Raw genomic sequence first — 12052 nt, 5'->3', positions numbered from 1 at the left:
TTTTTGGCACCAGGGACCAGTTTCGTGGAAGACCATTTTTCCGGGGGGTGGGGCGGGGGCGGGGGTGGTTCAGGCGGTAATGCGAGCAACGGGGATAATGGGGATGAGCGATGGGAATCGGCAGACGAAGCTTCAGTTGCCCGCGGCCCAGGGGTTGGGGACCCCTGCTGTAGAGGATGCAGAGATGAATAAAATGCAGCCTTTGCCCTTAAGCAGTTTATAATCCAACACGAGAGAGAGAAAAAAAATAACTAATTGAAAAGGTTAAAAGAAGGAAAGTTTAGATCTGCTATGAAGGACAAAGAAAGGCCTCCTGGCACTTGAACAGGCATAGGCTTTGAGGTCAGACAGACTCCAATTTAAATTTTATCCCTGCCCTGTATAGGCTGTGTGGCAGTGAGTAAGGCAGTCAAGTTCTCTGATCCTCAGTTTTCTCACCAGTAAAACAGAGATGATGGTAATTGATTGTGACCTTTAAATGACAGAATATAGTAAACACGGTACCCAGGACTTAGGATGCACAGTAGGTAGTTCCTTCCTCTGTCTGACCTTTACAAGTGGTTGGTTTTGCAAGAACAGAGACAGGTAAGTTGCCAGTGAGATCTTGATGAGGAACCCAAACTTATCACCTATGCCTGAATTCATTCATTCATTCATTCATTTAGTTCATAAAATTTTATTAAGAAGCTGCTATGTGCCGGGCACTGGGGATACCACTGAGGAACTAACTGCTCCAGGTTTTTGCCCTCACGGAGCTTCTAGTGGAAGAGACAGACATGATGAAGGATGGAGAGAGAAAATGTTTTCAGAAAAAAAAAAAAAATACTTGTCTCATCCTTTAATAGAAGTGGTATAGCATTCAAACACTGTGCCATTTGAAATGCATATTATTAATCATCCCGACAGCCACAAGCCAAAACCTGGGCTCTGGTCGTACAAGGCCAAGTCGGATGGGCTCTGCGGACATGTTCCCTTGACTGCTTGTTCTGAGCCAAGATCCTCTATCAGGCAAAAAGGGGCAGCCTCTAGGGCTAGCAGGAGAAGAGACTTCGTGAAGGAAGAGGGGACCCTTCCCTACATGCCTCGGGGGGAAATTGCTTCACCTGAGGCTTGGGAATTTGAGTACTGCCTCCTGAGCCGCTCTGTGAAACGGTGTCAGACAAGCTCCTCGTTTAGTGAGAGTACCAGCTAGCAAGGACTGGGTGTTTTCCATGTGCCAGGCAGGATGTTGAGCACTTACAGGCATCGTCTCACTTGACTCAGTAAATTCTCACTTCCCACAGTCCCGTAAGCTAGCTACTCGTGTGGGGCACCAAGACAAGAGATCACCCAGCTTAGAAGTGATGGAGCCAGGATTTGAACCCAGGTAGTCTTACCCAGTGCCCCCTCTTTTTGAAGCACTTAGTTTGGTTACCTTATCTGCAAATGAGGATACTGACACCCTACTTTGGAGAAGACTTGTGATGATTAAATGGATTTATATGTAAACTCAACCAGTGCCAGGCACATAAGCTTTTGTTCTTTTCTTTGTATTCCTTACCATCTATAATGTAATTTGACATTTAAACATAATGTTTAAATAGTATAACCACAGAACACACCCCTCGAAATGGTCAGGGTGTATTTGCTGGTAACCCTTGTTTTCCGGGAGGGGAAGGAGGAGGGCATCCGTGGTCGATGAAATGGGAGGAAGGAGCTCAGCCAGCACCTAGGCCGTCTCCAGGGTCCTGGACTCCGCCACCAGAGCTTCACGCAGCCTCAGCCTTGCCACTGCCCTCAGCCCTTTCTTACTCTTTCCACAGGTTCACCCAGAACCTCTCGGTCTTCAGAAGAGATGTAACAGAGGCCCTGCGCAGTGACGGCAGCACCGAACCGTGCAGTCTGGACATGATGAGCTGACCCGACTTCTGGCCGTGTGCCGAGCAGCTTTTATCAAGAGACTTGTGGGTCTGGATCCCGGGACAGTGATGTTGGCTAGCCCAGGGGAATCTATTTTTCAAAACAAACAAACAACAACAACAAAAGTCCTACCTTTTTATAAGCCTGGCCTAATTAAGAGAATTTATAATAGCGCACAATGTAAATTCAGTCTTTGCACTGAAAAAGCAAAAGATGTGTTTTCAGTCTTTCTATAAAATATCATTTATCTTTGTTCTTATAATGCTCTGAAAGGGTGTAGAGACAATATTTAACCAAAGAATATAATAAACCAGGTTTACGCCTAAGTGTGTACTAACTAGTTAATGGTTCTGCAGTCAAGGTTGTGAATTTGTGAGAGATGCAGCCTTCAACATAGATCCTGGATTGAGACAAATATACCATTTGAACCTGTTAAAGTAGTAGTTTGTTATGAGTCTGGAAAAAGCAGCACTGGGGACTCTGAGCTATGGGCATTGAGAACGAGCCTGGGAGCTCTCCAGAGCATCCCACAGGACTGCACACAGCCCTCTCTCTCTGCCTCAGCAGCGTCTGATAAAGTTCAGAGACAGTAACACAATTAAATGACTTAGAAACAACGTTTGCTCTTCACTGGCATAAATCTGAAGTGGTTTAGTCTAGAAGAATTAAGCTGTGCAATTACTGCCTGCAGAGATATTTCTTCAGAAGGAGTAGGTAGCCCCAGCAAGTAGCTCTGGGTGCTACCAGCACCCAGGCTGGCCTCCACTTAATTTTTAAGAGAAGCCGAGGGTGTCCAGTCAAAATACAGATTCAAAGCAGCTCTGCCTTCTTGGGCCACTCAAAACAGTTCTAGGTGCTAAAGTATAGATTTTCAGAGGATGAGGATCAGCTGGTTTTCATCCTTCCACAAACACTCTTACTACTGTGGGGACTGCAGCTCATCCCAAACCCAGGACAAGGAGGAAGCCTTTACAGTTTGTGAGGGACTGGAACTAGGCTATTAATTTGAGATGGCCACTGTCAGATGGCTTTGGTACCTCACTGCTCCGTCTTCATGGCTCAGGCTTGTAGTAAATATTGTTCCCTTTATTTCTGATAAGACATGAAAGGTTGGTCTTACTGTTGAAGAAGAAGTAAATCTACAAGCTCCTGTTAAAATCTCATTTCTCAGACTAGTATTTCTTGAAAACTTTCTTGATAGCTGAGTTTTACAACAGGCTTGTCACAGAAAAGCAAAGTCACCCAAGTTTATCTCAAAATGTTTGTCTTCCATGTGTGAACCCAGGAAATCAGGGAAAAGTGTGTTCTAGGTAGGGTTACTTCTGGTATCTAATGGAGAATAAAGCCTCAGACTTACACTATGTTTCATCAGCAGTGGGATAAATAATTTTCCACAAGAAGGCACATTCTGAACTTCATAAAACCTCAACTGTTTAGAGAAGTCTGACTTGAGAATTTCCTCTTTCTCACGGGCTTATTACTGTACACTACTCGTCCCCAAAAAATCCTTCATAGAAGACCTGTCCCCTTCTGACACTGTTTTTTGGTTTGTTTGTTTTTGGTTTTTGGGTTTTTTTTTGAAAAAGGTCCAAGACCTGGGAGTTCCCTGGTGGCCTAGTGGTTAGGATTCCGGGCTTTCACTGCCACGGCCTGGCTTCAACCCCTGGTCGGGGAACTAAGATCCTGCAAGCCACGTGGCGTGGCCAAAATAAGTAAATAAATAAATAAATAATAAAAAGGTCCAAGACCTAAAAGCACCGTATTATTTGCATTAAAATGCTCACAAGAAAATCACCATGTGTACTTGCTTTTCTTGACCACATCGCCAGAGGTCGCCTGGTGTTTTCTCCCCAGCCAGGAAAGGCTCTGTCTTGGCCTTGGAGAGCTGCTGGGGAGGAGAACTTGTCAGGCCTGCCCCAGCCCCACTTCAGCAGGGCCTGCTCATGGCGCCGGGTGTGCGGAGCACACGGGGAGGCAGCGTACGCAGCAGGGAACAGACAGCAAAGCGATGGAACGTCTGCCGTGCCCTCCCCACCTGACCTCTCACTTAGTCCTCACAACCGCCCTGTGAAGGTGGACGGCACTACTCCCACTTTTCAGATGAGGAAGCTGAGGCGCAAAGGTGGTACACAGCTTACACCGGTCACACAGGCAGGATTTGACCCCAGGTCTGTGTCACCTCAGAGGAATTCCTGGCCTCTCCGAGACCTGTACTTGAGAATGGTGAGTTGAAACCAGTTAATGTTTACATCCATTACCATGTGTTTTTCAGAACCCGGCTGCTGTGTAACAAATGACCCCAACACGTAGTGGCTTAGAGCAACACTGCTCGTCTCACAGTTCCTGTGAGTGCCCTGCCTTGGGGTCTCCCAGGCTGCAGCCAGCGTTGTGGGCCAGGGCCCTGATCATCACCAGGCTTGCCGGGAAAGGACCTGCTTCCAACCCCCTCGTGGCTATTGGCAGGAGTCGGCTCCTCGCGGGTTGGTGGACCAAGCCTCAGCTCCTTGCCAAGTGGCCTGTGCACAGGGCGGCTCTCAGCTTGGCATCTTGCTTTACCAGAGCGAGAGAGAGAGAAGCACAGCAGTCTGGAAGTCACGGCCTCTCATAACCTAATGGCAGAGGGGCCACGCATCAGTTTTCCTGTATTCTCTTCATTGGAAGTAAATCACTGGACCAGCCCACACCCAAGGAGAGGGGTTATACAAAGGCGGGAGGCAGGGGTCTTCGGGAGCCATGCTCAAAGCCACCTGCCACGACTCTTACCTGGCCTTTGCTGGAGAGGTTGAGTGTGGCTACAGGTTTCTCCCCTGAGACCTGGAAAGGAATCCTGATTCTCCTTGGAAAGCTAAGTTCCATTCTGTGCCCTTTCTGAGGGAGGAGGAGGGGGTGGGGAAGCTGGGGTGTTTGCAGAGCACATCAGACTGCACACTCACCCCCTGACCCAGTGGGTCCTGGTTTGGAACTGCGCCCCACCCGCTTAGGCCAGCCTTGCCAGAGTCGGCCTTGGTGAGGGATTGCGGGGGCTCCAGGGGAAAGCTGGAGTCCCCCGTGGGAGTTCTCTGCAGGGTCATCCTATCCCAAGAGTAAAGCAAGCACTCAAGGGCACACCCAATCTTGCGGAGCCTGCACAAAAGAGAGCTAGTTGGATCTGTTACAGCAGCGGTCCCCAACCTTTTTGGCACCAGGGCCCGGTTTCGTGGAAGACATAGTTTTTCCACCGTCGGGGGTTGCAGGGGGGGCGTGGGGGGATGTTGCAGGCGGTAACACGAGCGATGGGGGGGCGACAGAGGAAGCTTCGCTCGCTCCCCCACTGCTCACCTCCTGCCGTGCGGCCCGGTTCCTAACAGGCTGTGGGCCGGACCGGTACTGGTCCGCGGCCTGGGGGTTGGGGACCCCTGTGTTACATGCTACAATCAGATTGCAGGTGAATGTGACTTGCACTCAGCAACAGGAAAAAATAAATGATCCTGGCAGTTCCTCGGGGTCTACCACCTACCCACAGCATCTGGCCCAGAGTGAGGAGGAGAGGAATGCGTGGGCCGCTGCCGGCGCACCTCGCCCTTCTGATGAGCTTCTAGCAGGCAAACGGGTCTCGTCCACGCTGTGCGGGGCTCTAGGTCAAGCCAACAGCTTCAGCTGATAGTCAAGCAAGAAACAGTTTGAAGGTATTATGACCGCACGACTTTTGCCTTCTCCACTGACTTAAGAACCTGACCCCTGAGAGCTGTATCCTGCTTGTGTTCTAGATGTTTCTATGTTTTCTGTGCTTTCCAATCAGGCTTCTCTAGAACAGGGGATGGGGGTGCTGTACCGTGTGATGATCGGAGCAGCCAGAAAAGCCCTGTTGGCCCCTGGCCTCCCTTCCACTGGCCCTGCCAACCTAGAAGTGCATTTGGGTTATGGTACCGGAAGCCCCTATCGACAGGCGCAACTGACCTGGCACGGACTGTGAGCTGAGCTCAGTGACTGAGTTAACTACCAACAGAGCTGAGTGTGAGAACAAAGAACAGGGTAGGTTTGGTGAGAGAAACTGGGGAAGGTGGAAGAGCTGGCATACGGGAGCCTTGTCTAGATGGAGGCCAGTCCAGCAGTGTAGGCGAGGCAGCATTTGAGAGAACCCAGCACCTTATGGCAAGGAGGCAAAGAGCGCCTGAAGAGCAGGGCCGGGCAGAGTACGGGGGGAGACAGTGAAAGTCCCAAGATGACCATTAAACAACTGGAACCACTATCATTTAATGAGCACCCACGAAGCACTGCAAATCATGATCTCACTTAAATGTAATGCTTACCAATAAGAAAGTCAAGTAAGTATTGATATTATCCTCATTTTAGAGATGGAAAAACTGAGACTAAAAGACTGACCCGAACCACACAGCTAAAAAGTGGACGAGCCAGGATTCAAAGTCAGGTCAGCCTGACTCCCAGACTCATGTTTCTTTTCCACTAACATCCCTTAAGCTAGGTACTTCACCACTGGGCTTTGGAGACAGTTGGGTGGGGAGGTGCATATGGACCCACTGGGACCCCCAGATGAGGCTGGTCACTCCCCAAGAAAGGCCAGTTCCACGGGGCCCCTCGTGGGCTGTGTCTGTGGCTCCTGCCACTGATTCAGCCTCCTCCCTGAACTTTATAAAATCATTCTTGAGACTTTTTGATGTTTTATTGAGGTGTAAGTTTACAATGACAGCAAACCTTTCAAACTACAGCAAGAGTAACCTGCCTCCTTGGCCTATTAAAAAATAATGTTAGTGTGGGTTTTGACATCCCATAGGTTGGATTGCTGATAAGAGTGCTTCCTTGACAAGATTCTTTTTGAGGTTTACAGAAAGCGTAATAAAATACGTAAGTTACATTTCCACAAACAAAAGCTATAACATAAGTTATTTATAAGCATGAGATACAAACAGTATCACGATAAATAAACCATAAGGGTACCTGCAACATCCATCTTAATGTAATTTGCCCAACAAAAGTGTTGAAACGAAGTCAAATTTAGTAGAGAAATCTGTCAGGAAGAAGGAAAGTTGTAAAACACAAAATGGGGAAAATGGCTGATGGGGTGGGAGCAAACAAGGGCATGAGATCGGGTGTGGAGGCACCTGAGAAGGCCACGGCCTGTGCCTGCCCTCGCCCCCTGAGCCTGCGTGCTCCCAGCAAGCCCTGCTACCTGCAGGCGCATGTGTCACCAGCCCATACGAGGGAAGGAATCTCCCCTCCCCTCCCCTTCCTGTCTTACACCCTCTCTCCTAACCCCCAGCCCTTTGGCAGCTCCCTCAGGCTGCTGCCAGCCTCCCTGCCAGGCTAGACCATCCTCAAGGCCAGGGCCTGGGTCTGACTCAGCACAAGAATCCTGGAGATCATCCGTTCACTCATTCATTCACCTACCACAGATAAAGCAGTGAACGAGGCAAAGTCTCTGCCTTCAGAGAGCTGGTGAGCAGGGAAAATAAGATGGGTTCCAAAGGCAACGAGGCAATGATGAAACTAAACAGGGATAGACAGTGGCTGGGGGAGAGGAGGGCTGCTTTAGAGGATGGGCAGAGACGCAAGAGGTGGCCTGGGCCTTAAAAGGTGGAAAGACACCAGCCGTGGGCGGAGCTGGGGGAGGCGAGTGCTGAACTGAGTACACGCGGATTCCTGGACACACTGCTGACCCCGTCTTCCCTATCCCTCGTCTGACCTTGCTGTGTGCTATTCAGTTTAATACCGCAAACTCTTAATGACCATCCAGTGGGCCCTGGGCCAGCCCCAGGACGTGAACTTGAATGCCACCAACATGGTTCTGCCCTGGAGGCACGCCTGGAACAATGGGGGAGACAGAAGTGAGCCCACTGCAGCCGCCCTCACGCCACTCCTGGGCTCCTTCCCCTAGACCACCCACTGATTTCCTATGACTTTGAATCCTTACTACCTGCTCCCAGGGCAAAAATGGGGGTATGAGGTAAAGGGAAAAGCACGGGCTTTGGAGTCAAGACGGTCCTGGGTTCCAATCCCAGCTCCAGCCCTTCCCCACCGCACGCCCTCTAGTCCTCCCCATCGGGGGAGGCAGCGATGAAGAGCTCAGACTGTATTACTCCCATTATCAGATGGGGAAATGGAGGCCCAAAGTTGGGACATGGTCCAGAAAATTGGAGTATGTGCTCAGTAAATACTTGAATAAATGAATGGATGAGTGAATAAGTTTGGGCAGGTGTCTTTAGAGCCTTCCATCATGAGAAATAGAAGGGCCCCTAGAGACTCCAAACTAAGGGGTGTGAACTAAGGATGGAGGGTGGGCAGGTAAGCAACCTGGGACATGGCGTGTGTGCCAAATTGATGTGTTTGTGTCTTTGTCTATGGAAGTGGTCCATAATATTTTCATCTATCTTGCAAATTCGGTGGCTGACCCAAATACGTTTAAGAGCCCTGATTCAAACCCTACCCCGTTTTACAGACAGGGAAATTGAGTCCCAGTTTACACAGGAAGTTGGTGGTACAGTGAGCCTGAACTGGGTCCTCCTGCATGTGGACAACTGGAAGTGCCGACATCCTGACTCTCATCCCTAAAGCCCCCCTCTGTCTCCTATATGACACCCAGCAAGACCTCCAGCCGTGCTAATATCCCTTCTCCCATCTTCTCCATTGGGAGGAGGAGCGGATGCACTGCATCCTGGAAGTCTTTCTGGCCTCATGAGTCTGGGCCACCAGCTCCCAGTTCTTAGAGTTTTTCTCATCTGTGTGTGTGTGTGTGTGTGTGTGTGTGTGTATCTCCATCTCTGTCATTGTTCAGTTGATAGCAGGTAAGAATGGACAGCAAAAAATTACAATTTCAGGAACACTAAATACATATCAAACAATATTTGGCCAAAACAGTGCTCAGAGGAGAATGTCTGGCCTTAAATGTATTTAATCAAAAACAAGGAAGATTGACCAAAAGGAACTAAAATTTCACCTCAACAAAGAAGAAATTAATGAATAAAAATAAAACAAACCATTCCTGAAGGAGATGATATTTTTAAAGAGGATAATGAAATAAAAGTCTTTTCTTTAAGGCCAGTAAAATAGACAAACTTTTGGCAAATACGATCAAAAGGCACAACTGAGTAACAGTGAGAACGAAATGCAGAGGATGTCAACACAGATTCAACATGGGAGTTTCAAAATAGGAAAGAATCTACCCACAATGTCACAACAATGAATTTGAAAACTTGGATGAAATGGGCAATATTCTGGGCACCGGCTTCTGAATTTGAGCAGGGGTCTCAATCACCTGGGGGGCTCGTTAAACACAGAGTGCTGAACCCAACCCCAGGGTTTCTGATTCAGTAGGTCTGGGCTAGGGTCCAAGAATGCGCATTCCTAACGAATTCCCAGGTGATGCTGATGCTGCTCATCAGAACACACATTGAAAACGCTGTCCCAGGAACTGCTACCCGCACCATTTACTCCTTTTCCTGAGCTGCCTAACAGCTCTGTTCTGTCTGGGTTGGGAAAGATGGAGGGTTTGTGCCCAATGGCCCAAAGCGCCTACTGCTGGATGCCTGAGAAGCCCAGGGTCCCAGGCAGCGGGGCACAGTGAGGTGGAGCCCTTCCCTACCCCAGTCACTGTGCCAAATGCTTACTTGAATGAGCTCATTCAATCCCACGACGTTGGTACTGGTGCTTTACCGGATAGGGAAACTGAGGCACAAAGAGAATTCCCTAGCCCACAGCTGATAAACAGAGGTAGGAATCCAAATCTTAAGCACTGGGCCACTCAGCATGCCCTGGGTGCAATGTTGGCCACACCACCCGCATCTTCTCCCTATCTCTGTGCCCGCCGACCTACCTGTGCAGCGTGGACCTTGCTATTCAATGTAACAGAGCCAGGAAGCGGCAAAGACAGGCCTGGGATCCAGGGCTCTGGAAGCCAGGAAGGAAGTGGAGCTGCTGGTGGAGAGCCTTCACCGGCCTCTGAGTCAGCGTGAGTCTCAGAATTCTGAGCCTCAGTCCCCTCATCAGGTACAAGATGGGGTTGAGAGCAGCCCTTTCCACACAGGGTTGTCGTGAGGAATAAATAAGTGCCCCAGCCCTTGCCTGGCACGTGCTAAGTTCTCAACTCACAGTTGCTCTACTGTTGCCATTAAAGTTATTATTACATAACCGCCAGAGTGTCTCCCAGGCAATTCCACAGACCTTCTCTCATTTACTTCTCACAGCCACCCTGGGGGTAGCTATTGCCCTTTCTGTTTTACAAATAAGGAAAACGAGGCTCCAGGAGATGCAAGAGGGACCCCACAACCCCCAGGCCCCCCCAGTGGCAGAGCCTGAGTTAGAAGCAGGAGGCCCCCAGTCCAGAACAACGGCGAGACTCCATCTGAAGGTTCTGGTCTGCAGAGGGCAGTGGAGGAGGGCTTGCCCAGGGCCCAGGAGCCCTGCTCTCCTCACCCCTCTCTGCCCAGACGCCTCATTCTCCCCACCCAACACTGAGGTTCTGCCAGGGCCAGAGACTTGCCCAAGGTCACAGAGGGGGTGTTGACTCAGGCTTCCAGGCCTTAAGATTGTAAGCCCTGAGGCCTCTCCTTGTTGGGGGCAGATTACTAGGAAGAATCTAGTAATTCTGCCGCCCCCTGCCCTTCCTGGCCCCCTGAGACTGGCCCCACGGTCGACAAATACACCTCTCTCTCCAAGATACTGAGCCTCCGCAAATAAAATAAAACCGCAAACAAATAAACAGGAATCTTAAGAATAACACATCGACTGTCACGCTGGGGGTGGGGGGGGGGGAGGGTAGCCGCAGCTTCCTGTTGCCAACTCCCTGCCAGGCCCTAACCCCGTGCAATCTCCACATCTCACTCGCTGCTCGCGACCATCTCGCAATTCACGCATTCCGTTTTATAAACGAGGAAACCGAAGCCTAAAGCTATGAATCCCTTGCTCAAGGTCACTCAGCTAGGAGGTGACCTGGCCCAAATACAAACACCCTTCCGGCCAATGGAGCATCCCAGCTCTCACCACGTCGGCAAGACGGGGAGCGCAAGGGAGGCCCTGCCAAGGGGTCAGTAGTCGGTTTGCACCTAACGATTTTAGAATTAGCAGGTAGAAAACGATTCTGTAAACCTCCCCTGGGGAAACAGCTGAGACTGGGGGGTGGGGGCAAGGGGGGTTGACTGCCCTGCACGCCGTCCTGTCACCGGTGCCCCTTGGCTCGCCTGCACAGCCTCTGAGGGCGCGGGCAAAGCAAGGAGTGGTCTCAGCGCCCAGGGTTACCCAAAGAAATCCCGCTATTTGCTCTAAATATGACCCTCCCCCGCCCTTGCCCCTCGGTAACCCCAGGTCTCAGACACCAGCCGCGCCTCTGGCAGGTCTCCCCGCGGGTCCACAGTCCCGTCCATCCTGCAACGAATTTCGAGGGACCGGATCTCGCTCCCCACCGGGCGATCCCGGGTCCCGTTCAGCCGGGCCTGGCACGCGTGGGCACCTGAGAGTCTCGCCTCGGTCCGCTTGCCGGGTGAGTGCCAGGGAGCGTCTCTAAAGTGGCCATGACGCCGCGGCCGAAGCCCGGGCGGGGGCGAATTCTCCCCACGCGGGTCGGTGTCCTCGGGAGCGCGGGGCATGCTCCGGTGCTGTCCTCACCCCGCGCGCAGGCAGCGCACAGCTTGCGCCCCACGGTGCGCCCCTTTCGTTGCTCCCGAGGCGGTGGGGTGTCCAGGACGCTGCCGCGGATTCCGCAGGGTCGTTCCGGAGTTGCAACTCCATTGTAATAGAAAGGATTCATATTGTTTGGGTTTTCCTCAGATGAAAAAAAAATTTTGGAAGAAAACGAAACCCCCCTCAGCAAATGACAATTTCACCAGCAGAGCGCCCTGCCCTCCCCGCGCGGCGGCCGGGAAGCTGCCCCAGCCGGGAGGAGCGGGGAACGTCTCCTAATTGCAGCTTCGTTAGATTTCGGGTTTGGGAGGCTGTGGTTCGGGCGCTAATATCCGCCGCCCATTATCCCGGCTAATAAATTTGACCTATTGTTCGTTTGTTAAAATGATGTCACCTTGGAACAGTCCCTAAGCTCCTATTTCCATGAATTAGGCCTTTATTGAAAGCCAGGAGCCAATGGGAGGAGAGAGGCTTGTTGATCGCAGCCAATGGCTGCGGCGGGAGAGGAATTAGCAGCGGAAACTCCAGGTTCGGTTCAAGAAAG

The 12052-nt window shown here is 50.9% G+C and overlaps 1 protein-coding gene across 3 annotated transcripts in view; it reads left to right on the top strand.

Moving 5' to 3' along the window:
- RANBP17 (RAN binding protein 17) overlaps positions 1-2508 on the top strand; it is a 315037-nt gene extending 312529 nt beyond the window's left edge. For all 3 annotated transcript variants that reach the window (XM_081232575.1, XM_081232574.1, XM_081232576.1), the window contains one exon: positions 1803-2508. In XM_081232575.1, the coding sequence (XP_081088701.1) occupies positions 1803-1899 (97 nt within the window). In that variant the 3' untranslated portion in view covers positions 1900-2508. The remainder of the gene's footprint in view (positions 1-1802) is intronic.
- Positions 2509-12052: the final 9544 nt, after the last annotated feature.

The sequence above is a fragment of the Mesoplodon bidens genome (assembly GCF_964165515.1).
Source record: "Mesoplodon bidens genome assembly, chromosome: 4".
NCBI classification, from domain to species: Eukaryota; Metazoa; Chordata; class Mammalia; order Artiodactyla; family Ziphiidae; genus Mesoplodon; species Mesoplodon bidens.
Note: the sequence above shows the minus strand (reverse complement) of the source record. Positions and strands in the feature narration are given on the sequence as shown.